The sequence below is a fragment of the Oryctolagus cuniculus genome, chromosome 3 (assembly GCF_964237555.1).
Source record: "Oryctolagus cuniculus chromosome 3, mOryCun1.1, whole genome shotgun sequence".
Classification (NCBI taxonomy): domain Eukaryota; kingdom Metazoa; phylum Chordata; class Mammalia; order Lagomorpha; family Leporidae; genus Oryctolagus; species Oryctolagus cuniculus.
The window spans coordinates 121,691,034-121,717,352 of NC_091434.1; the positions used below are offsets into that span (position 1 = coordinate 121,691,034).

At 44.4% G+C, this 26,319-nt stretch overlaps 2 protein-coding genes across 5 annotated transcripts in view; both read right to left on the reverse strand.

The window, feature by feature from the left end:
* The window catches only part of LOC127491794 (uncharacterized), a 124,141-nt gene that overhangs the window by 89,104 nt on the left and 8,718 nt on the right, over nucleotides 1-26,319 (reverse strand). For all 4 annotated transcript variants that reach the window (XM_070071062.1, XM_070071065.1, XM_070071064.1 and 1 more), the window contains exons 2-4: nucleotides 21,433-23,262; nucleotides 21,172-21,268; nucleotides 19,003-19,334 (exon numbers count right to left, since the gene is read on the reverse strand). In XM_070071062.1, coding sequence (XP_069927163.1) covers nucleotides 21,265-21,268; nucleotides 21,433-22,178 — 750 coding nt within the window. In that variant the 5' untranslated portion in view covers nucleotides 22,179-23,262 and the 3' untranslated portion in view covers nucleotides 19,003-19,334; nucleotides 21,172-21,264. The remainder of the gene's footprint in view (nucleotides 1-19,002; nucleotides 19,335-21,171; nucleotides 21,269-21,432; nucleotides 23,263-26,319) is intronic.
* On the reverse strand, nucleotides 734-18,776 carry LOC138848878 (coiled-coil domain-containing protein 71L-like). The gene is made up of 3 exons (XM_070069885.1): nucleotides 18,631-18,776; nucleotides 1,978-2,027; nucleotides 734-1,703 (listed from the first exon to the last, which is right to left on the reverse strand). The coding sequence occupies exons 1-3, from the start codon at nucleotides 18,774-18,776 to the stop codon at nucleotides 1,123-1,125; spliced, it is 777 nt and encodes a 258-aa protein (XP_069925986.1). The 3' UTR covers nucleotides 734-1,122.

Consider the following 26,319-nt stretch of genomic DNA (forward strand, 5'->3'; position numbering starts at 1 on the left):
AAATGCGCCCCACCCCCAGCCCCTCCAGTAGATCATTAACAGCTGTGAGACTTGTAATGGGTATTCTCTTGATGGTTTTCGTCACAATCTTTACACATATTCACCCCTCTTATGCAGCTCCTGCTTTAAATTAAGTATCCCAGAATTATGATTCTTGGATTTATATGTTGGACCAAGACATGAGGTCAAATCACATCCAGTTGGATGCCAATCAGTCCTGTAACCAGCTCTGGTTCATCAAAATTTATTCACTTTTCTTTATCACAAGCCATGTGGTGTTTCAATTCATTTTTTTTTATTCTTCAATTAAAAGAAATTTTAACAAGTCAACTTTTCTTAAACCTTTCAGCATTCTACCATTCTCTTTAGGAGCTCAGTAAATAAAAACATTAGCTTTCGGTATAAAATCTCAAGAAACACTTTATAAATGTTTACAGTTGTACTTTGCATTTCTTTGTAATCACTGAGCCCAGGAAATTTAAAGTCACACACATCCTCGCACTACTCAGAGTCATAAGCTTGAACCTTCTAAGAACATCCTTGGTCAAATCTTTGCAAGCCAGTAAAAATTCAGAAACGAATGAGGATTCAGAACACCCTGAGCACAAACTGGTGCAACATCACAAAGCATGTTCCATCCAGAAAGAGGGGTGACAACCAGAAAGGGGGGGGGGCGATGAAGAGCAAGTAAATTCTAGCAAAAAAAAAAAAAAAAAAAAACCCACGAAATCAAATACCTTGGTGAAAAAAAAAAAAAAAAAAAAAAAAGAGAGAGAGAGTGACTTCTTCCTAGGGCTTCCAGACCAGTGAGGTAGAGTCCTTAAGGGAGAAAACGGATCAGCCCCTCAGTCTGGGGTTAGGAAGCAGAGGGGCCTCTCTGCGGGTCCAGCTGTCGTCCCCTCCGCAGGCCCGGTGTCCCAGGGAGTACCAGAGGGCGGCGACGCGTGCCATGGGCGCAGGGCAGAGAATACCATCCGGTGACGACTTCTTCGCGCTTAAAGTGCACTAGGGACAGGGTCCTGGCCGGATCTGTAAACACTCCACTGCCACCTGTCCACTCGTCCAGACGGAAGCTCCGCGCCCGGGTCCGGGGCCGGCAGGCGGCGCCCTCGGCACCGCTCCTCACGCCCGGGGCACCAGGCAGCGGCGGAGCCTCCCCACGGGTTCCAGGTTCCCTCGCAGGCCTTGGCGTGCCCTGTGCTGCGCCACCGCCAGGCTGAGGTCGCCCCACACGTGGCCGCCGACGCGGATGGTGGGGAAGGCGGTCAGCGCCGGGGTGGCCGCCCTCCAGATCTCCCCCGGCGTGCGGCCCCCGAAGCAGGGCCCGGGCGCCGCCGCGGGCTTGGCAGGCGAGGTCTCCTCAGCAGCGGCTGCGGCGGCTTCCTCCTCCGGCGGCGGCCGCCCGGGCTCCGCGGCGCCTCCTCCTGGCCGCTGCGCGCGGAGCCGGGCTGCACTGGCGGGTCGGACACCGGGGCCTGGCAGAGAGTAGCTGTGGACGCCCTTGCTGCGCAGGATGTGCAGGGACAACTGGTGCTTGGGGCTGCAGAGGAAGCTCCAGAGCTCCGTGTCTGAGCTCATGAGCTCCGTGCTGCAGGGCATGGACAGCTTGAAGTCGTCGCCCAGCGACAGTTGGATCGCGAGTACAACCACCAACCCCTCCCGCGCCTCCAGCGCCACCCTCCTCCCGCCCTCAGGCCGCCCTCCTTGCAATATTTGTTTGTGCTAAACCCTATCCCTAATGTCTGTATAGACTGGATCACTGGCTCCTTCAACTCTCACAGACTCTGCTAGTTCTGTTGTTATTGAACACATTTATTTCTCCTTGTGTTGTGGTGAGTATGAACACCTGCCTCTTCTGTGAGTCTACAATCCCTTCGAAGGACGGACTTCTAGCTCACCGTGGCGTACAGTCAGTGTTTGTCAATACCATGTGTTTATAGGAAATTCATTCTCATATTTTTCAATTTTTGTGCTCACCATTGCTTTCTGTATTCCACTCCTTTCTTAAAGGTTCAAGTTCCTTCTTCCTGAAGAAAATTCAGTATTTTTTTCAGCATGAGGGTCTTTGAGAAGTAAGTCTTCCCAGTCTTTGAGTATAAATGCCTTTCTTTGACCCAGAGTCCTGAGAGAATTGATCTGGGTGTGAAATTCTAGACTGACAGTTGCTAATCTTTGGATTTTTTCCCCCTCAGCACCTCATTTCTTTAGCATCTTCTCATGTTGATGGTTGTTATCTGTCACAAATCAGCTCCCTGTCATATAGCTGTTCCTTCCCTGTATATGTGTGACTGTTTTCCTCTGGTGTCTTTTTAGGTGTTTTTATTTGTTTTTCCCCCTCTGTATCGCCACAGGTACAGCTTGAAGTACCAAAGTGTGTAATTATCTTTATTCTGCTTGGTTAGCTGACCCACACTTTGAGGGACTGGTACTTCCTTCAGTTATTTTCAGTACACTTTCTATTCTCCATTTTGTTTCATGGAAAACCTGTTAGAAAGATGTTACAATATCTGAATCTATGACTTTTAACTGCTCCTTCATTTTTCTCTTTAAAAATTTTGCAAAATGCACATGTTCTCCTCCTGTTTTAAGGCTTCCATCTTTTTCCGTGAGGTCTGAATATCACCCAATTTAGAACTTTTTTTTTTTAATTTTTTTTTGACAGGCAGAGTGGACAGTGAGAGAGAGAGACAGAGAGAAAGGTCTTCCTTTGCCGTAGGTTCACCCTCCAATGGCCGCCACGGCTGGCGCGCTGTGGCCGGCACACCACGCTGATCCGAAGGCAGGAGCCAGGTATTTATCCTGGTCTCCCATGGGGTGCAGGGCCCAAGCACTTGGGCCATCCTCCACTGCACTCCTGGGCCACAGCAGAGAGCTGGACTGGAACAGGGGCAACCAGTACAGAATCTGGTGTCCCGATTGGGACTAGAACCTGGGGTGCTGGCACTGCAGGCGGAGGATTAGCCCATTGAGCTGCAGCTGCGGTGGCGCCGGCCCCTAATTTAGAACTTTTAAAAACTGTTCAAACTCCCTTCAGAATACTTAAGACAAGTTTTCCATGAAATTGTCTCCTACACTGTTGGCAGGAGTGCCGGCAGGAGGAGTGTGTGGTTCCAATTGCTGAGGTCTTCCCAGTTCTTCTTTTGCCCGATCCTTTAGAAATAGCCCAGCTCCCATGTTGCAGTTCCTTGTGTGGCAGCTCTGTGTGTTACAACCTCTCCTCTCCCTTTGGGTCGCAACTTCTCCTCTCTGCTGGGTTGGTCGAGGTGCATGGCAGCTCCTCTTCCCTGCTAGGTTCTCTGTTTCATGACCATGGAGTAGGAGGCACATGGACAAGGAAGACTGAGCAAAACAAAGGAAGTTCATTGAAATAGGCAGAGAGAGCTCCCAGCAAAACAGCAACTATCCCAGAAGTGTGCCAGCCAGGACTGCCTGACTTAGGATTTTTTTATGTCTCCAAATGAGGAAGTTTGCCTGGTTGGTTAAGGTATATGCTAATGAGGACTTCTGTGTGAATCAATCAGCGAGTCAGCAGAGCCTGAATGTGATTGGTTTGGCCAGGAACCTATCAGCAGTGGCCTAACTTGGAGTTCATGTCATGGAGGGAAGTTAGAAGTGTGCTCAACCTGGAGTGGGCAGAATGTCCTAAACATACAACGTTTGAAGGTTATGTAATATATGTTTCTCCTGTCTGTCTGGGCTCCCGGGTGGTTATACCATCTGTGCTTCTTCCTTTCCTTTCTAGGAGTTCCTGGAGTCCCAGTCAGCATTGCACAGGGTTTTTGAAGTGACCGGAATTTTTGAGAAAGGTTGTAATATTTGGAATGGAGCAAGTTGTCGGAGCTTCATCATCTCTCATTTCCCCTTCTTCTACATCCATTCCTTTGTCTCTATCCTCCATGGACTTCTGACCCAAGGTGCTTTCCTGCTCATTGGTATTGAAAATAGTGACATTGGCTGGTGCCGTGGCTCACTAGGCTAATCCTCCCCCTGCGGCGTCGGCACACCGGGTTCTAGTCCCGGTTGGGGTGCTGGATTCTATCCCGGTTGCTCCTCTTCCAGTCCAGCTCTCTGTTGTGGCCTGAGAGTGCAGTGGAGGATGGCCCAAGTGCTTAGGCCCTGCATCCGCATGGAAGACTGTGGGGGCTCCATGACCGGAGACCAGGAGGAGGCAAAAAGGCACCTGGCTCCTGGTTTAGGATTGGCACAGTGCCAGCCGTGGCTGCCATTTGGGGCATGAACCAATGGAATGAAGACCTTTCTCTCTGTCTCTCCATCTCTTTCTCTCCCTTTCAAACTCTGCTTGTCAAAAAACAACAACAACAACAACAAAACCAACCCTGTGACATTGTCCAGGTTAAGCTGACTCTGTGAGACCTGGTTTCTCAGGTAAAGGGAAAAGCCTGTCCTAAACAGTTGAATTCACCCACAGAAGACTGTATTCTGGGATTTAGATCATCTTCTTAGGAGCTTATCACACATACACAGTAGATAATTTTTCCCAGAATAGAATGCTTTTAATTTTCAAGTAGCAACATTTATTTTTCACAAAAGGGAATATTGTGTCACAGTGATCCAAAGAATGGCAATACAAAACATCTCCCAACAATGCAAAAGGTATAGATGTGATGCCAATACCTTCAGTTTTCCCCCAATTACGAAAATAATAGCTGAAACATTTTCACATGATGACTGCTTTTATAATTTCTTCTGCTAGAACAACTCAGAAAGCTTCGTCAAGGATGTGGGTTTTGTTTTTGTTTCTGTTTTTGCTGCCAAGTAGCTGCTCAACAATGGCTTGATATTTTTGCTGTGCAAGGCCTTGCTGATAAGTTTCAAAAACCATGTCTGTGCTTGGAACAAACTGAAGAGGGGTGGCGTCAGAGACCTCTTCATGGCTTTGCATGTGCACCACAGGGCTGTGGCACCTGCCAATCATAATTGCCAATTTTGTTTAAAAAAACCTAAACTTAGCATTCTATATTGGTTCAGACTAGCCTCTTACTTAAAATACTGTCACTGAAAATTCTATGAACTTCTTTTCAGCTCTATTAATTTGATTTCAGTAGCATTAACCAAATTGAAATGATTTATTTGTATTCAATTGATGTGACAGAGAATCTTATAATCCTTGGGGCTGGCATTGTGGTGGAGGAGATGAAGCTGACACCTGCAACACTGCATCCCATGAATGCAGGTTCAAGTCCCAGCTGCTCCAGTTCCAATCCAGCTCCCTGGTAATGCTCCTGGAAAAGCATCAGGGGATGGCCCAAGTGTTTGGGCCCCTGCCATCTACATGGGAGACTTGAATGGAGTTCCAGGCTCCTGGCTTTGGCCTGACCCAACCCTGGCCATTGCAGCCATTTGAGGGATGAACCAGAGGATGGAAGATCTCTCTCTCTCTCTCTCTCTCTTTCTCTCCCTGCCATTAAAAAAAATAAATATATCTTTTTTTAAAAGAATGTTACAGTCCTTATCTGTCAGGAAGTCCGTCTAGCATACTTGCTAGGACTTTGAAACCCCTTAGTCTCATCTAATGTAAATTCCTAATTTAGTGTTGATAATGTTGCTGCAAATAGAAGGAAAAATCTGATAACTTAACAAATGATGGTGTGTTAACATTTATGAAGGTGGCTAGGACTACATATGTTTTATTGACTGATATATATTCAAAGACTACCATGATGATCAGGTTTTTAAATGTGTACTTTTAATAAGTAGTGGGGTTTTTTATTTAAAGATTTTATTTATTTGAGAGGCAGAGTTACAGACAGTGAGAGGGAGAGACAGAGAGAAAGGTCTTCCTTCCGGTGGTTCACTCCCCAGATGGCTGCAATGGCCTGAGCTGTGCCAATCCAAAGCCAGGAGCCAGGTGCTTCTTCCTGGTCTTCCATGAGGCTGCAGGGACCCAAGGACTTGGACCATCTTCTACTGCTTTCCCAGGTCATAACAGAGAGCTGGATTGGAAGAGGAGCAGCCAGGACTAGAACCGGTGCCAATATGGGATGCCAGCACCACAGGCACCTACTGCGCCACGGCGCCGACCCTAAGTAGTGGGTATTTTGCATATACTATTTCATTTAAACCTCCATGAAACCTTTCAAGTTGTGTAGCATTGTGCCCAATAGGAGGAATGAGAAAATTAAGACTCAGGGAGGTAACAATTTTTTTCACTATTGTTGGGAGTGACAAAATAATAACTCTGTTTCATATGGCTCCAAGGTCTGTACTTTAATGATTTTACAATGCGGTGCAGGCAAGTATTGCTGCTGCCTTTAAAAAATAGATGCCCTAGCTCAAACTGGATCCACATGTCCTTGTAAAAGTCCTTGTAAAACAAAATATATTTTTCAACTGTTGGGTGGAGACTTAAGCGTTGGGTGATCTGCTAAACTGTGTGTCAAAGCCAGAATGGAATCTAAGTGTGCTGTGCTTCCCCAACACTGTGGTCCTTGACAAGCCTCTAAGCTCTCAGAAACTGTACGAGGCATTAAAGGAACAGGGTTTCTTGCCCTGCTGCATCTAGGCACCGGTTTATTCTCACTTTCACCAAGTGTTCATCTGCCTGCTGTGTTGCCCGACCTGCATTTCTCACCTTCTTCTGGGAAAATACTTTTCTCTCAAGACAAATCCTCTGGTTCTGTGGACCCTGTTGTTTTCTCGAAAGACTCAACACCCTAGGGTGCTGCTGAATGGGTTGGGGTCTCCTGATCATGCTGTCTAATCACAGTATCTCATTCTGTGGCCATGGATTATTAAACTGGGATGACTGAAGCAGGAACCTGTTAACTACTGAAAAAAGGGGGGCCTGCAGAAGTTCATTTGCCCACAGCATCACAAGCTGGAAGTTGTGAGGCTAGGAACTGACAATAAAATAGAATATTGAGACCTTTTTAGTTTTTTTTTTAATGAATTTTCAACTGAATGAAATGTACTGTTAATAAGTAAGGCAAGGAATAACTAATAAAGGTAAAATGTAACTCAGATTACAAAGCAAGTTTAAAAAAAAAACCTAACTATATGTGATGTAGTTAGGGCTACTCATTTGCTTTTTTTTTTTTTTTTTTTTTTTTTTTTTTTTAAATTTTTTTTTTTTTTTTTTTTTTTTTTGACAGGCAGAGTGGACAGTGAGAGAGAGAGACAGAGAGAGAAAGGTCTTCCTTTGCCGCTGGTTCACCCTCCAATGGCCGCCGCTGCAGCCGGCGCACCGCGCTGATCCTGGCAGGAGCCAGGAGCCAGGTGCTTTTTCCTGGTCTCCCATGGGGTGCAGGGCCCAAGCACCTGGGCCATCCTCCACTGCACTCCCTGGCCATAGCAGAGAGCTGGCCTGGAAGAGGGGCAACCGGGACAGAATCCGGCGCCCCAACCGGGACTAGAACCCGGTGTGCCGGCGCCGCAAGGTGGAGGATTAGCCTATTGAGCCATGGCGCCGGCTCTACTCATTTGCTTTAAAATCTGACAGTGGGGGCCGGCATCATGGCTCACTTGGTTAATCCTCTGCCTGCGGCGCCGGCATCCCATATGGGCGCCAGGTTCTAGTCCCAGTTGCTCCTCCCAGTCCAGCTCTCTGCTGTGGCCCGGGAAGGCAGTGGAGGATGGCCCAAATTCTTGGGTCCCTTTACCTGCATGGGAGACCAGGAGGAAGCTTCTGGCTTCAGATCGTTGCAGCACACTGGCCGCAGCAGCCATTTGGGTGGTTAACCAATGGAAGGAAGACCTTTCTCTCTGTCTCACTTTCTCACTAACTCTGTCAAAAAAAATCTGACAGTGACTTATCGCCTAGAACGACAACTCCAAGTCCAGCTTCAGCTATGATTCCCCCCAGGTATCCAATGTCCAGTACTAGCAATGTGGAATGATAGTTTCTTTTATGCATCATGTTGGGTACACAGTCCTCTGCTTCAAATCTCACACAACTAAAATCAAGGTGTCAGCTGGCCTGGGTTTTTATCTGGTTACCCAGGGAAAGGATGTGTTTTCAAGGTCATCTAGGTGTTGTCAGAACTGAGTTTCTTGGGGCTGTAGGACTGAAGTCTTTTTTTCCTTGAGGCCAACAGCATTACTTGACAAAATGCCCTCCCCGCACGCTCCATCTCAAACATCTCTGACTTCCCTCTGTTGCATTGATACAGGTGTTAAGGACACATGTGATTAGATTGGGCCCACATGGATAATCCAAGGTAATTTCCTTTTCCTAAAATCTGCAGCTTCAATTACAGCCACAGAAGTCCCTTTTGCAGTGTCACATACAGGTCCAAGGATTAGGCAAGGCATTTTTTAGGTGGCCATTATTCTGCCTACCACAGTGACTATTTCACTAGAATTATTTTCTAGCATGTTCCTCACTGAGATGATTTAGATAATTATCTTACACCAACATGATTATATTTATTTTTCATATAGCATCAAGGTTTTTGTTTTAACAATAAAGAGACTGGAAGTTCTTAGACATTATGAACCAGGTCATAAGAGTTCCTAGAATGAGAGATTAACTGTGGATACAGAAGAAGGAAAGATCTAAAATAGATAAGGAAATCAGTAAACCCTTTAAGAGTAATAAAAATGTAAATGATACAGGAGCAATGCAGATGCCTATTTTACCTAGCTACAGAAGAATATAGTGTCAAACATTGACTGTAAAAACCCATTCAAATATAGATATTTTCCTGAAGACACTGTCTATTTATACTCAAGATAATCTATTTTGCAAACTATTGGTTTCGTTTTGTTTGAAATTAAATAAAATTATTTTCCAACATGAAAAGAATCACAAAGGAGTTTTAATTTCCCATTTTGTCCATCTAGTCATTGGAATAAAATTAACTGAATAACACAGACTTTTAGAGAATCTACTGTTTTAGGTATTATGCTAGACCCTAAAGATACACATATAGTCCCATTACATTCTGTGCCTGCAGGAAACTGGGAGACATATAAGCAAATAAATTATAATATTGTGCAGTAAGAGCAAAAGGTGAGGTGAGCACAGGTGGAAGGAATAATGTACGCTGTGAAGTAGCAAGGAAGATTTTCCTGGTGGAAGGATAGATAAATCTCCACGTGGGTAGGGTGGAAGGAAAGCTAAGCCAGCAGCATGAACTAAAGAAACAAGTGTGAAAAGCACAGGGTACTTGGGGAAGAGCAAGTCTGAGTGGAAGGTGAAGAATGAGGGGCAAAGACCCAGGAGGTCAGCAGGGTCAGAGCCTGTCAGGCCATATCGCTGATTCTATGGGGAGGAAGCAACAGCAAAAGCTTTTTGATCAGGGAAAACACATGATCAGACTTGTAATTTCCAAAGATTATGTTGGCTGCACAGAGGAAACTAACCAGGTGGGAGGTTAGCTACAGGTTAGAAAACCAGCCTAAACTACAACAGTGGCAATGACAAAATAGAGCAAAGACGTGAGAGATTCTGCAGTAAGGCACACTACACAGACTTCACGCGTAATTCAATGTGTGGTGGTGGGGAGGGGAGGGGAAGAAAGGGGAAGGGGAAGCTAAGGAAACATTGAGAGTTACTTGAAAATCTTTGACATTGGAGGAAAATCTGGATAAATTAGGGAATGAAGGAAACCGAGGGGTAATGCTATGATTTGGCCTCTTCTTGCCCAAACTTTGGTTATGCTCCTCTGAGAGTCTTCTTTCCCACTTTGGCCCAGTATTATATGAATGAAATGCATGGTTTGTGTTTCTTAAATAAAAGGTTTCTGGGAAAAAAGTAAAATCAAAGTAAACCTTCCTAAAGTCCAGTTTTTGTGAGAATCCTGCCAAGTCATTTTAGAAAGAATCTCCCACCCTTGATAAGAAATCACCAGCATATGCTTTCAGCAAGAATCGTTTTGCGTTGGTATATCAAGAATGTCCCGCACCACGGATGTCACGTTAGTAGTTTTCTACCTACTGAGCACTTGCTGTGCTGATGGACTGTGAATCCCAGCTTGTCTTTGTCATATTGGATCTGAGGCTGATCGCCATCCCCTGTGGTGGTAGTCTTGCCATCTGTTCCAACACTTCCGAATTGGGTTCCTTTGCCATTTTAACAGGGGTCAGAAGCACTTTTTTCTTTATGGGGAGAAATCTCTCTCTCAAGACCTAGAGTTACTTCCACACTCCTCTAAGGTGTAATTTGGCCACACATCTTTCATTTGGCTGGCTTAGACACTGAGGGGGTTTGCCAGGCATTATGATGTATGCAATTCAGCCACTTGTGTCACAAGACCCTAGCAAGCTGGCTCCCCCAGCCTCAATTTCAAAAAACTTGTACTGACAGTCTAGCACCCACGATGTTTGGAAACTCATACATTTCCCTGCCTTGAGGACTTCACAGAAATCTCACGGGGGTGGGGAGGGCCTGATGTTTTGACACTCAGGAGAAGGTGCTGGATTGGAAGTAGAGCAGCCGGGACTTCAAGTGGTGCCCATATGGGATGCAGGCTTCACAGGCAAAGGCTTAACTTAGTACACCACAGTGCTGCCCCCGTAGCATGCTTTCTTATAAAATGTTTTTATTTAAAAAAATGTTAACACACACAGAAAAATTATAAATGTTTATAGACCAGTGTCTGCTAATAATAACTGTTAGAATTAAAAAGGAGAGAATGATTCAACATGGGAAGTGGGATACACAGCAGACTCATAGAATGGCAGATGCCCTAAACAATACTCTGGGCTCAGAACCAGTCCTTAAGGCATTCGGATCCAGCTAAAAGCCCATGACAGTTTCTCAGGGATGGAAAGCCAAGACACTGTGGCAAACAAACAAACAAACAAATGACCTAAATGAAAAATCTCTGTGAGTGAGATCCCAGTTCATAATCTTTTAACCTTTTGATAATAGCCAGCCTAACACACATAAGGAAGTTTTGATTTACATTTCCTTCATGATTCAGTAACATGTTCTTACCATAAGCCATCTTCTGAGGCGAAGATAGCTTTAATCAGCCAATCACATAATACTTAAGCCTAATTCAGATCTGGCTAAAAATCCCATGAGAGTTTCTCAGTCCTGGAAAACCAAGACACTGTGGCAAAAAAAAAAAAAAAAATGACCTAAATGAATTATCTCTGTGAGTGAGATCCCAATGGAAAGAACTGGCCATCAAAGAAAGAGGTACCCTTCTCTGAAGGGAGGAGTGAACTTCAACTTTAATTATGGCTTTGTCTAAATAAGGTCAGAGTTTGTGAATTCAAGAGGCTTCCATAGCCTTGGCAGCTCATGACAAGAGCCTCAGGTGATTACTGACATCATAAATAAGAGTGTCAATTGTTAAATGAACAACAGGGGTCACTGTGTACTTATTCCCCATGTAGGCTCTCTATCCTTAATGTGTTTTACTAGCTAAGTAATGGTAAAACTAGTGTTCAAACAGTACTTTACACTTTGTGTATTTGTGTGGGTGCAATCTTTTGAAATCTTTGCTTAGTATACACTAAGTGGATCTTCTGTATATAAAGATAATTGAAAATGAATCTTAATGAAGAATGGGATGGGAGAGGGAGTAGGAGATGGGATGGTTTGTGGGTGGGAGGGTGGTTAGGGGGGAAAAACCCGCTACAATCCAAAAGTTGTACTTTCAAAATTTATATTTATTTAAATAAAAGTTTTAAAAAAATAAGTTAGGGGTCATGTTTCATCCTTTGCACACAGAGATTGATTTTCCCAGCAATTGTTATTGAGACTGTCCTTATCTCATGGGTTGATTTAGCTTCTTTGTCAAAATTAAGTTGGTTGTAGATACATGATTGATTTTTGGAGTTTCTATTCTGTTCCATAGGCCTATACTTCTGCTACTACTGCCCTGTAGTATGTCTTGAAATCTTTAATTTTGATGCCTCTTGCTTTGTTTTTGTTATATAAGATTGGTTTAACTATCAGGATCTCTTATGTTTCTGTATGAATTTTAGCATAATTTTTCTAGATCTGAGAAGAATGTCATTGGTGTTTTGAATGGAATCACATAGAATCTGTAAATTGCTTATGGTAATATGGACATTTTGATGATATTGATCCTTTGATGAACATGGAAGATTTTTGCCATTCAAACTTTTCTCTGTTCATTCTCCATGCTGGCTGTGGGTTGTCATAAATTGAGGAATGTTCCTTTCATACTCAATTTGCTTAACATTTTAATCATGAAAGGATGTTGTACTTTACCAAGTGCTTTCTCTGCATCTATTGAGATGATCATATGGGTTTTGTTCTTCAGTTCATTAATGTGATGTATCACATTTATTGATTTGCAAATTTTGAACCATCCCTACATACAAGGTATAAATAACCACTTGGTCCTAGTGAATGATCTTTATGATATGATGTTGGATTCGATTAGGTAATATTTTGTTGAAGATTTTTACATCTATATTCATCAGAGATATTGGTCTATAGTTCTCTTTCTCTGACATATATTTTCTGGTTTAGGAATTAAGGTGGTGCTCACTTTATAGAAGGAGTTTGGGAAGATTATCTCCCTTTCAGTTGTTTTGAATAGATTGAGATGAATTGGAATTAGTTCCTCTTTAAATATATGGTAGAATTCAGAGTTGAAGTCATCCAGTCCTGGGCTTTTCTTTCTTGGGAGGTTATTTATTGCTGATTCAATATCCATCCTGATTATTGGACTGTTTAAGTTTTCTGTGTCTTCATGACTCAGTTTTGGTAAATTGTGTGTATCTAGGAATCTATCCATTTCTTCTAGGTTTCCCGAGTTATTGGCATACAGCTCTTTGTAGTAATTCCTAATGACTCTTTTTATTTCTGCGGTTTCCATTGTACAATTTACTTTTTTACCTCTTATTTTATTGATTTGGGTCTCCCTCTTTTTTTGGTTAGTTGGGCCAATGGGATGTCAATTTTGTTTATTTTTTTAATTCCAGCTCTTAATTTTGATGATATTTTATATTGGTTTTTCATTTCAATTTTGTTTATTTCTTTTCTAATTCTAATGATTTCTTTCCTCCTACTAATTTGTGGTTTGCTTTTGTTTTTCTAGATTCTTGAGATGCATTGATAGCTCATTTATTTGGTTTACCCTCCTGTTTCTTGATGTAGGCACCAATTGCTATCAACTTCCCTCTTAACACTGCTTTTGCTGTATCCCATAAATTTTGATATTATGTATTGTCATCTTCATTCATTTCCAGAATTTGTTTTTACTTGTCTTATGATTTCTTTGATGATGCAGTGTTCATTCAGGAGCATGTTGTTCAGTCTCCATGTATTTGCATACATTCTAGAAATTCCTGAGTTGTTGATTTCCAACTTCAATATATTGTGGTCAGAGAAGATGCATGGTATGATTGTGATTTTTTGAATTTGCTAAGACTTGCTTTATGTCCTAGCATATGGTCTATCCTAGAGAAAGTTCCATGCACTGAGGAGAAGAATGTTTTCTGCATTTGTGGGATTAAAGGTTCTATCGATAAAAGTTAGGTCCATTTGGTCCATAGTGTAGATTAGCTCTGTTGTTTTTTTGTTGATTTTCTGTCTAGTTGATTCATCCATTAATGAAAGTGTGGTACTGAAGTCACCCATTGCTATTTTATGGGAGTCTATATCTCCCTTTAGGTCCATTAACATTTCTTTAAAATAGCCAGGTGCCCTTTAATTGGGTGCCTATACATTTATTATAGTCACATCTTCCTGTTGAATTGATACATTAATTATTACATAGTATTCTTCTTTGTCACTTTTAACAGTTTTTATGTTAAAGTCTATTTTGTCTATTGTTAGAATGACTAAATCAGCCCTTTTTTTCTTTCCATTAGCATGGAATATCTTTTTCTATCCATTCACTTTCATCCTGTCAGTATCTTTGTTGGTGTTTCTTGTAGGCAGAAAATAGATGGGTCTTGTTTTTTATCCATTCAGCCAGTCTGTAAATTTTAACTGGAGAGTTGAGGCCATTTACTTTCGAGGTTATTATTGCTAAGCAATGGCTTGGCCCTGCCATGTTTCCATAAATATCTCTATTGTTTACTTTGGATTTCTTTTGTACCTTTACTGGGAAATTTATGCCTTCACATTCATTCATAATGATGACACTCTTTCTGTCTTAACTGTGTGTAGCACATCCTTAAGCATCTTTTATAAGGCTGGACAAGTGGTGACAAATTCTTTTCATCTCTGCTTGTTATGGGAGGTCGTTATTTCACCTTCTTTCATAAATGAGAGCTTTACAGGATACAGTGTTCTGGATTGACAGGTTTTTTTTTCTCTTAAGGCTTGGATATATCTTGCCATTTTCTCCTAGCCTTTAGGGATTCTGATGAGAAGTATGCTGTGAGTCTAATTGGAGATCCTCTGAAAGTAATCTGGCATTTTTCTCGTGCACATTTTAGAATTTTTTTCTTTCTGTTTTACTGTGGAAAGTTTGACTACAATTTGTTGTGGTGAAGATCTTTTCTGATCATGTTTATTAGGAGTTCTATGTGCTTCCTGTACTTGGAAGTCCCTATGTTTCTCGATATTGGGAAAGTTTTCTTTAATCATTTCACTGAATAGGCTTATAATCCATTCTATCTTTCCATCCCTTCAGGAACTCCTCTAAGACCCATATATTTGATCATTCAATACTATCCCATTAATCTGAACACTGTTTTTAACCAGCTTCCTGTTGGTCCTCTGCCTAGGCAGTTTGAGCAATAGATTCTGTGTTATGTTGGGAGGCTGGAGGCCCCTCCCATTCCTACGTGGGTACCAATTCCCTTTCAATCCCTCTAAATCCTTTTAAAAATAAAGAAAATCCTTCTGAATGAAGAGACACCCAAAGGGTAAGTTAGCCTTGAGAGAGGAATCACCCGCTTCATGAAGAACACCACATGCCAGGCATTTAATAAAATAAGCTATTCAAAGAACTGTAGATTTCTATATTTCAGTACCTTTAATCTAAAGTGAACATAATAATACTTATATGGTGAAAATTAAATGAGGTGGTATATGTCTAAATGTTTGATCAAAATCAATTAAGCAATGTATCTGTAATTTAGAATATGAGAGAAGACAAATTCAACGTAATCAGATGCCAGACAATAGAAGAATGATCTAGTAGAAATTATACTACTTAGAACTACGAAAGGGGCAATGGGAGAGAAAGGTATCAGTACATTTAATAAGTATTCAACACATGTAGTAAGATTTGGCAATAGAATGTTTGCATAGAGTGAGGGATACAGGGAAAAGAGAATGATACACATATTTTGACTGGCACAATATACAAAAAAGTGGTAATTAGAAACCCCCTAAAACAATCCCCTATTCCCTTCTCCACATTTTTTTCTGGGCTATGTTCTTCTGGCTCTCTTCGTATTAATTAAATTTAACTTATGTCTTTTCTCATAGAAGCCAATGTTTCTTCCCTTCTCTGAGCTCCCACATAACTTGTTTGCCATTCATACAGATTCTTTCCTCCATTTTCTACCCAACTTCATCTCAGCTTCTGAATCATCTTTCCTGGTCTTGCAAATTATCTATCACTTCTTCAGATCTTGTGGGTTCACTATCTCTTCCAGCTATAGCCGCTACTACAGGACACTGGAGAATTTTCATCATTTATGTGATTTACTTATGGTTGCCTTTCTTTCTAAATTATAAACTATGGAAGTGCAGGGGGCATGTTACTTGTTAAAATGCTGTCACTACAACATCACTATTGCCTGCACAGTATTTAACAATAACATGTCCTAATGAACATCTGTAGAATGACTGATTACCATGATAAAGTATGCATCTGTTTCAGTTAAGACAGCACCATGGAAAGCTAGGTCTATAGTTAATACTAATACCATGCACAGATACAGCTAAGATTGCTAAAGGATGGTGTATAGTGGAATCTGCCTACAATTTATACAATAAGAAACCTAAAGGGAGAAGAATAAACGAGGTAAGAAAAAAGGAGAAGCAGAAAAGGTAGAAAGAGACTCAGATTTTTTTTCCTCATGAAAGTCAAAGGAAATGTGTTTTGTGGTTATGTCACTATGGACAGAATCAAGATATATGTGAGTAGATGTTAGATTTCAAGTAGTTAGTGGGAAATAAACTGAAAAAGAGAAAACTGGAGAGTGACTGCAAACAATGCAAGGAGTTGAGTTATTCAGTAAAGGGAAAGGGGATGACCTCTGAAAAGAAGAAAGGCTTTGTAGGGACATTTCATTTGGGGATTTGTTGGTTGTTTTAGTGAGTGATGCGATTTGACAGTACTTAAATAAAGGACTGTGTACTTTAGAAAGAAATGAGACAGTGAAAATAAAGATGATAGCACTAAAAATAAGCTATCAAGCCATGAATAAAACATGGAAGAACTTTAACTATTACTAAATGGAAGAAGCCAATCTGGAATGGACTCCTATTTATGACTCCAACCATGGGACTTTCTGAAAAAGAAAAAAAGTGCTGTCACAGGGAGAAGATCACTGGTTGATGGGGGGCAGTGTTAGGGGAGCAGTGAATAGATGGAGCACAGAGCACTTTCACGTCAGTTCATCTATACTGGATTTTACTATAATGGTGGCTACATATGTCGAAACCCATAAAATGTACAATATCAACAGTGAACCCCAATGCAGCCTGTGGACTTTGGATGATAATGATGGGTCAATATAGGTTCATCAGTTATGACACATGTACCACATAGGTAGGGGATGCTGATATTGTGGGGGTGGCTACTCTTGTATGGACACATGGACATCTCTGTACATTTTGTTTAATTTTGCTGTTTATATCAAATTGCTATTTAAAATAGGTTATATTTAAAATCTAAAGATGATGAACATATACAATGGAAGACATCATTTTCAGACTCAGGTTACTGAGCGAGCAGGCAAGAGGGGACTGTAAGCACAGGCTGTTTTTGACAAGAATGAATTCATCTTTCTCTCTATCCTACATTTTTTAGATGCTACAAAGCTTCAAGAGCCTGTGGAGACTGCAGCTTGTGTCCAGGAGGAAAAAGGACCAGCTCTATGTAGGGAAGTTGGCTAGTCAGCCGAGGCTTGGCTGGGGGAGCTCCGTGTGAGGCTGGGGTCCATACCCCAGCATAGCTAGGAGCTCCTGAGGTTTTATCAGACACACCATACTGATGTCTTATCTGTTCCACAATTGTATCTTTATCCAGCACCATATCTGCATCTTATTACAGTGAGAGCTGATCATTTGGCCCCCTTTCTATCCAGAAAATATACCTTATTTGTGTGGTTGGGTTGAGTGGAAATTCACAGTCCTGAAATGCACATTAGCAACTGTCAGGTGATGAATTTAGCAGCTAACCACAAAAAACATTTATTATCTCCCAGTTCTGGTTCCCAGGAACATTGTCCTCGGGCGCAGTGTCTCGCACATGACTGCAGTGAAGGAGCCAAGTCGGGTTGGAGTCATCTCAAGGGTGTGATCTGCTCCCGGGCTCCTGCATGTGTCTGTGGGACTGAGAGCCTCAGTTCCTCATGTGCTGTTGAGCAAAGCCCTTGCTCACTTCTTTGCCTCATAAGCCTTTCCATAGGGAGGCTCACAGCATGGCAGCTGCCTTTCCTTTGAGCAAGCCAAAGAGGAAAAACAAGACAGAAGCCAGAGCCTTTGCAACCCAGGATCAGGGGTGACATCCATGATTTCTGTCATATTCTGTCCATTAGAAGTGTGTCACTAGATCCAGTCCATCTTCACAAGGAGAAGGTGATATAGGAGCATCAACACCAAGAGGTTGGAAACTTTCTTAGGAGCTGTCATCATAACAACTAGGCTTTTTTGAGAATGTCGGATTAGCTATACTACCCTTTCAAGTGGAAGAGCTTTTGCAATTACTACCTTCACCACACCCTTATCAGAAATCTAATGCATGTTGCCTAGCCATAGAACATTATCTTGAGAAAAGTGAGGACACCAGTACAAGCCATTCCTGTACACCTGGTAATGCTACTTCAGGAACTTGTTTTTACTTCACCAATCTTCCTTACCTAGAATTCAGCCAACCTTCAACCGAATTTTACTGGAGGAGTCAAAGAAAGCTCTTGCTTAGCACTGGAGTCATAGAATGACATGGCTCAGAGAACTCTGCATCACCTAGCCCAATCTTTCCTTACTTAGCACGGAGAGCCTCTGAGAGGGGAAGTAACTTGCTCATGGGCACCTGGCTCATTATTTGCATAGCAGGTCCATGTTGAGCTTTGGAGAATACCAGGAATTTTCAGACAGGGAAGGCTTGCTGCAAGAATATATAATAAGAAAATTGGGATGGGGGCTGGTTCTGTGCCATAGTGGCACTGTGAAGAAGCCTACAGTGCTGGCTTCCCATATGGGCAACCAGTTCGAGTCCTGGCTGCTCCACTTCTGAGTCAGCTCCCTGCTAATGTGCCCGGAGAAAGCAGTGGAAGATGGCCTAAGTCCGTGGGCTCCTGCATCCATGTAGGAGACCTGGAAGAAGCTCATGGCTATTGGCTTCAGATTGGCCCAGATCAACAATTTGGCCATCTGGGAAGTGAATCAGTGGATGGAAGATCTCTCACTCTCTGTCTCTCCCTCTGTAACTCTGCCTTTCAAATAAATCTTTCTAAAAAAGAAAATTAGGTTGGAAAACTAGTTGAGAGAAGAAACAAGTGGACGTGTAGAGAAAGAGAGGGAGAAAGCTGAGGCATATTCACTGTGGGTACCACTGGGGGGCTCCAAGACTTCCTGACATAGCTGTTTCAATGCACTGGCATTCTGCTGTGGCTGTCAAAACTGGCAAACTTTCCTTGCGCTGTCCCTGTCCAGCAGTGTGGCACAGCACCACGACTGCTGCCTCCAGAGCCATCATGTCCGAGCCTCATCTCTGCTGCCAGCACTGTGACCTCTGCGAAGTACTTAACCTCTCTCGCCTCCTTTTCTGAACCAGGAGCGATAAAAGCACACACCACTTGGGATAGCCGTAGATTAAGTGAGATAATCAGTGCAAAGTCCTTACAGCAGCACCAGGCACAAGGAACATTCTATTAACATCAAGTGATGAAGGCAACCGATGTACCTTATTACGCAGTCCTTACCTGGGTTAGAAGATGGAGCGAAGCCTGGGATGTAAGGGCCACGGGGATAGAATAGGCTTAGGGATGGGCAGGGGAGAGCACTTGGGGCCAGGAGGTTGTGGGTATCACTGGCCATGTGCAGCCAAATCAGAATGCCTCGTGCATCGCCAAGCAAATCCAATCGTCGGCAGTAGAAAGTCCTTTTGCCCAATCAGGAGTCTTTCTAATCCTTTTCCAGCTCATTCTTCTGGCCCCTCCTCCCATGCTGCCTTCAATTCAGCTCGTCCTGCAGCAGCTGTTTGGTTCTCCCTGCAGCTCATCCTCTCCACAGACTAATCCCCAGCTATGCGGGGCTGCAATGCAATTGAAATAATAAGCTGGAAATTAAAATGATACAATAATTTGCTATTACTACAACTACTGTGCAATATCAAATCTTTGATGCTATCACTGTCATTACCACTTTCTCCAGAGTTTTCCCCTCTTCTGGCTTTGTGCTTTCTATTCAAGCATGCACGTGTTTGACAAGCATGTTAACAAACAATTCCTTTTCAAACTAGAATTTGTTGAGTACTGACTATGTCCTTGATGCAGTCTGGTGCTTTAAATTGACCCTGACAGGCTTCCATAGCCTTGGAAACTCATAACTGGTGCATAGGGAGATTACTGATGCCATAAACAGGAGTGTCAATTGGTAAAGTCAACAACAGGAGTCACTGTGCACTTACTCCTCATGTAGGATCTCTGTCCTTAACGTGCTGTACACTGAGGCTTAATGCTATAACGAGTACTCAAACAGTATATTTCACTTTGTGTTTCTATGGGGGTGCAAACGACTGAAATCTTTACTTAATGTACACTAAACTGATCTTCTGTAAAAAAAAAAAAAAAAGAAAGAAATTTTCAATTCCCAACTTGACTCTCACTGGGATTAAACATGACAATAGGTCTGATCTGATTTCATCATCATTTAAAAAAAATCATCTATTATTTTTCACTTTATGTTTCTGTGTGGGAGCAAACTGTTGAAATACTTACTTAAGGTATACTAAGCTGATCTTCTGTATATTAAGATAATCGAAAATGAATCTTGATGTGAATGGAAGGGGAGAGGGAGTGGGAAAGGGGAGGGTTGTTGGTGGGAGGGACGGTATGGGGGGGGAAGCCATTGTAACCCATGAGTCGTACTTTGGAAATTTATATTCATTAAATAAAAGATAAAAAAAAATAAATTGACCCTGACAATAACCCTGTATGTTGCTATTCTACCTTGAGAGATGGAGAAAACCATACCCAAGGTTCAATCCATGTGCTCATTCCTTCAACACCCCCTGACCCCACCAGAACCAGATGCTGTCCATTCTATTTGGCCTTCAAGGTCCAGGGCTAGGGCCAGAAGACAAAACACAACTGCAAGAAGAGGTTATAATTTAATAAGAGCGTTTAGGAGACTCACACAGGTGGATTCCACGGTGCTGCTTCAGTGCCCAGGGCACAAGTTGCTACATGGAACCCTGGCAAGAACTGAGCAGAAAAGGGTGTCCCTTCCCCACCTCGCAGCTTTGTCCTGTGGCATTCACTGGAAACGAAGATGAACAGAAAACTCCTGCCTCGAATCAGTGGCTGAGGTGGAGGGGCAGCCAGAGGACAGGAGAAGGACATTCAGGGAGACCCCAGTGGGTGGAGGTGGTGTGTGTGTGTGGGGGGGGAGGGGTTGTCAGGGCCTTCGAGGATGAGTGCCAGCCGCTCCTGCTCCTCCTGAATCCCACCCCAAGCACCCACCTCGAGGCAGAGGGTGAAGCAGTTGTGGATGGTGGTGAGGGGACTACAAAGATTTTCTTGCATTAAACTAGAGCAGGAGGGACAGGAAGCAGGGCTGCAGGGTGCCCAGTGAGAGCCAGGACCTGCACTCAATGGTCAAGTGGGGCAGGAGCTGGCAGGTGAGTGATTGGGGTCGCTGGCGCCAGGAGAATATGAGGCCTCTGATGTCAGGCTAAAGGTATGGAACACTGTGGAGAGGGGGGCTCCGGGGCCCGAACCATGCAGCGTGCATTGTTCACTCAAACTCTGCACGTCTAGAAAAATCTCCATTCTGAATTACATTGCAACACATTCTCCATAACGCTCCTGAAGCTGCAATAAGCAAATGTGACCTGACCCTATTCGCGGGGAACAAGTCAGACCCCTTACCTGCCGCGAAGAGACATTGGCTGAAGGCTCCCCTTGCTGAGGGCGGTCTGCAAAGCACGCGTGCAAAATCAGCAACAGAACACCCACTCCAACTCAACTGCGGAAGAGTTTCGCAGAAAGGAAACGTTTGAAGAGAAAAGGGGGAAAACGTCAGAGACTTCCCTCAGAAACCTAAACTCACGAGAGTAGCAAGAACGTCTACAGAGGCTAAATTCTAGGCGCCCCGGTCCCGGAACGCTCCCGCCTCTTCCCCACTCTCACCACCACATCACTCCCGGGAGGACGAAGGTGGGCGGCTGCGCGCCCGGCCAGTCAGGTGAGGGCCCCCAGTCCCCGAGGCGCAGGCGGCTGCAGCCCAGCGGCACCGCCGCCGAGCGGGAGGGGCTGCCCCGGAGGCGCCGAGGAGGAAGGCGAGGCCGGGGACTGAGGACGCGGAGGAGACGCCGCAGCTCGACGCGGGGCGTGCGCCGGCGCGGGGCCGGCCTCCCTTCGCCGGGGTCGCGGGCGGACGCACGCCGCAGTCCGAGCGTCAGACGCGCGGGCCCGGGCCACCAGCGCAGGGGCGGCCCGGCTGGGCTACCAGAAGCGACAGCTTCCTCCGGCACTGAACATTGGCACTCCAGCGTCCTGACCGGCGGTGGGCTCCGGGTCTCTGAGCGGTGGGCGCGGCGCGAGAACGTGAGTGGCTCGGTGCGCGTCTGGCGGTGACACCTGGTCCTGCTCGGGGGCGGCGACGGCAGCGGCAGGAGCAGAAGCGGGCGCGGGGAGCTGCTGGGTTCCCTAGAACAGCGGCCGAGGGATCTGCCGGGCGCTCTCCGCGCTGGCGAAGCAGGTCGCCAAGCCCCTTCTCCGTCACGGGTCCCGGACACACCCGCGGGTGCCGGCTCCAGGAAGGGGACGAGCGCCCGGCCGAGGGCACAGCCGAAAAACAGCGCCGGTGGCGCGGGCGAGCACCCGCTGCCTCCTCCGGTCCGTGGCCAACTTCGGCGTCCGTGCCCACGTCCCATGCGTTCCGGGAAGCTCTACTCGGAGAGCTCCCTGTGGCAGTCGGGTGTGGAGAGGTCGCTGCGGCCCAGCGCAGCGCCTTCCGGGGCAGCGAGCGACCCGGAGGGCGCCAGGTGTGTCGCCCTGGTGCTGGTGGGGCAAGGAGCTCAGGGGCCGGGCTGGGCGCGCGCAGGAGTGTGCGCGTTCCATTCCCCACGGACAGATCTGGGCGTGGGCTTTTTCGGATGTGCGACACCTGCGCGCATCGCCCGGTTCAGGGCGGGGGAAGGCCGACGCCTAGCTCCAGTCTCGCTGCCCTAAAGAGGATTCAGGGAACCAAAGGCCGAACGGGAGAGACACAGGACAGCGGGGTGGGAGCGTGTGCGGGGGCTTTGTTGGCCTGCAGGGGTGGTCTCTGGGGGTCCCAGCCAGCCGCGCTGTCTTCCGAGGTTTAATTGTCGGGGACGGCGCGCTGGCATAGAGGTTGACTGGAGAGACCCCCGCCTCCCGTCCCTGCCCTGCCCGGGCTCCCCGCGGGGGCCTCTGGCCACAGTTCGCCCAATGATGCTGGTTAGAGCCAGGAGTGACTGCCCACGCTGGAGCACCCAAGTCGCTGCCAGCGCCATCTGCGCCGGGCGCTACTCCCAGACCACCGGCGCGCCGCTCGGGTGGGGGCCCCGGTGTTCGCTGGCTCAGCCACCCTGGCCCGCATTTGCCAGAGCTCAGAGAGGCCCGGCGTCGTTTTAGGATGAGCCGGGGAGTCCTCCTTTCTTCCGGAGCGGTGGGAAGGTTCCCTGGGACCCAGGGCTGAAGAGCTGGCCCTTTCCTTCCCCAGGTCCCCTCACCGGCCCGTGGCCACCGCTGCATCTTCCACGACCCTGCGCGCTTGTGGGCACGGAGGGAGGCGCCGAGCCACAGTCACTGTGGCTCACCGCGTCACCCTCCCGCCCTTTTCCCATCAGCAGCTCCAGCTGGAGACACTACCTGGCAGTGAGTGGTCTTAAGAGGGAGGAGTTTGTTCCTTCCCGGTCCCAGATGGTTAATGCTCAGAAGTGCTGGTATGTTCTCCCTGATCGGTGACAACTAACCGAGCACCAAAAAGGAAACCTGTTAAAGTGAAATGGACATTATGCAAAATGGTGACTTGATCAGTTCTTGCCCTGACTGATGATGAACAACTTAATACTTTATCCCTTTTAGTATTTTTTTGTTTGTTCTACTTAATACTGTTGGTTGAATTCTGTAATTAATACAGTTATTCTTAAGTGTTGAAACTTAACTGAAAAGTGATCCTTGTTAAATATAAGATTGGGAATAAAAGAGGGAGGAGATGTACAGTTCGGCACTTGCTCAATTGGACTTGCCCCAAATGGTAGAGTCAGAAACATACCAGGGGATTCCAATTCAATCCCATCAAGGTGGCATGTACCAATGCCATCTCACTAGTCCCAGTGATCAATTTCTGTTCATAATTGATCATAATGATAGGACTAAGAGTCAAAGGGGTCACATAAACAAGAGTAGTGTGAAAATACTAACCTATAGAATAAAAAAAGGAAGAGAATGGTCCAACATGGGAAGCAAGATACACAGCAGACTCATAGAATGGCAGATGTCCTAAACAGCACTCTGGCCTCAGAATCAGTCCTTAAGGCATTTCAGATCCGGCTAAAAAGCCCGTGAGAGTATTTCAGGCATGGAAAGCCAAGACACTCTGGCAAAACAAACAAACAAACAAAACCTAAATGAAATATCAAATATCTCTGTGAGAGAGATCCCAGTGGAAAGAACAGGTCATCAAAGAAGGAGGTACCTTTCTCTGAAGGGAGGAGAGAACTGCCACTTCTTCCACTTTGACTATGACCTTGTCTAAATATGATCAGAGTTGGCAAACTCAGAAGGTTTCCATAGCCTTGGCAACTCATGACAAGAGCCTCGGGAGATTACTGACGCCATAAACAAAGAGTGTCAATTTGTTAATCAACAACAGGAGTCACTATGCACTTACTCCTCATGTAGGATCTCTGTCCTTAATGTGCTGTACATTGTGATTAAATGCTGTAACTAGTACTCAAACAGTATTTTTCACTTTGTGTTTCTGTGTGGGTGCAAACTGATGAAATTTTTACTTAATATATACTAAACTGATCTTCTGTATATAAAGAGAATCGAAAATGAATCTTGATGTGAATGGAAGGGGATAGGAAGCGGAAGAGGGGAGGGTTGCGGTGGGAGGGAAGTTATAGGGGAGAAAAAGTCTCGGGTGATTGCTGATGTCATAAATAAGAGTGCCAATTGTTAAATCAACAGCGGGAGTCACAGAGTACAGGCTCCCCACATAGGATCTCTGTCTTTAATGTGTTTTACTATGAAACTTAAAAACAACACTACTAGTCGAACAATGCCCTATACCTTGTGCGGTTGTGTGCGTGCAGCCTGTTGAAATCCTTGCTAAGGTGATCTTCTGTATATGAAGGTGATTGAAAATGAAACTTGATGAAGGGCGGGATGGGAGAGGGAATGGGAGAGGGGAGAGCCGCGGGAGGGAGGGAGGTTGGGGGGGAAGCCACAACAATACAAAAGTTGCACTTTGTAAATTCACATTTATTAAATAAAAAAAGAAGAATTTATGGGGGGGGAAAGCCATTGTAATCCATAAGCTGTACTTTGGAAATTTATATTCATTAAATAAAAGTTAAAAAAAACTGGGAAATGAACAGCATAAAATAAATTCCCTCAATGTACATAAAGGTATTTATAAAATGCTACCATTTTTTAAAGATCTATTTTATTTTTTTGAAAGGCAGAGTTAGAGGGGGGAGGGGAGGGAGTTAAGGAGGGAGGGAGAGAGGTCTTCCATCTGTTGAGCCACTTCCCAAATGACCACAAGGGCCAAAGCCGGCCTAGGCTGAAGCCAGGAGCCAGGAACTTCTTATGGATCTCCCACATAGGTACAGGGACCCAAACACTTGTGCCATCCCGTGCTGCTTTCCCAAGTACATTAAGAGGGAGCTAGATTGGAAGTGGGACAGCTGGAACTTGAAGCGCTGCCCATGTGGGATGGCATGCTGCAGGCAGTGGCTTAACCCTTTGTGCCACGATGCTGGCCCCTATACCTTACTATTTTACTAAACCAAAAATTTTTGAGCTGATAATGTTGGGAAGATGGCTCTATAAATAGAGGAAAAATGAGTTAAATAATCACAATAAATTACATGTAATTAATCTTTGGTGGCTATATGAAAATCTATATAAGAAAAACTCATAAAGGTCTCAAAGACAGTTACAGGTTAACAGTTAAATGACCTCTGATATACAATATCAGAAGAAGAAATTATGTGTTAAAATGATTTCAATTATATTACACTATAATGTAACATCTTAACAACTAAATGGATAAATGATAAGTATATATGCAAGAAGTATGACATTGTATTACTTTTATGTACTATTAAAAGCCTTTATTTTTATTTATTTTTATTTATTTGACAGATAGAATTACAGACACACAGAGAGAGAGACAGAGAGAAAGGTCCTCCTTCCATTGGTTCACTCCCCAAATGTCCGCTACAGCCAGAGCTGCTCCGATCCGAAGCCTGGAGCCAGGTGCTTCTTCTTGGTCTCCCATGCAGGTACAGGGCCCAAGCCCTTGGGCCATCCTCTACTGCTTTCCCAGGCCACAGCAGAGAGCTGGACTGGAAGAGGAGCAATCGGGTCTAAAACCGGTGCCCATTTGGGATTTCGGTACCACAGGCGGAGGCGGAGGATTAACCAAGTGAGCCACGGTGCCGGCTCTATTAACAGCTTTTAAAGAATAATCAGGCAAATACAAAAATCAAGTGTCAATAACATGAAAAATAATTCACATAAAAATAGACTGTAACAACAGAAATACGCAATATTATTGGTAATTGAAAAAAGGAAAATTAAAAAACCTGAAAAATGGCTTTTGTTTTGTCATATGAAGATTTAAGAATTTCATGTTGCAATCAGTAATTTCACTTGTAGCAATTTTCTTTAACAAAATAAACTAGTGTTCAAAAAATAATACAACACTATTTAAAATAGAGGAAATTTCAATACACTTAATACATCCAAGATGAGAATAATAAGGTGGAAAATTGTAGAACAAACACAGAAAGGAATTCATTTATTTTTTTATTT

Bases quoted from the DNA above. Each gene is read 5' to 3' on its own strand.
- LOC138848878 (XM_070069885.1), bottom strand. From the start codon at position 18,776: ATGATGGCTCTGGAGGCAGCAGTCGTGGTGCTGTGCCACACTGCTGGA. The intron at 2,028-18,630 runs GTACCCACAGTG...AATTTTCTTCAG, and splicing joins AGTCTTGGAGCCCCCCAGTG to GAAGAAGGAACTTGAACCTT. The intron at 1,704-1,977 runs GTGAGCACAAAA...AAATATTGCAAG, and splicing joins GTGGAATACAGAAAGCAATG to GAGGGCGGCCTGAGGGCGGG.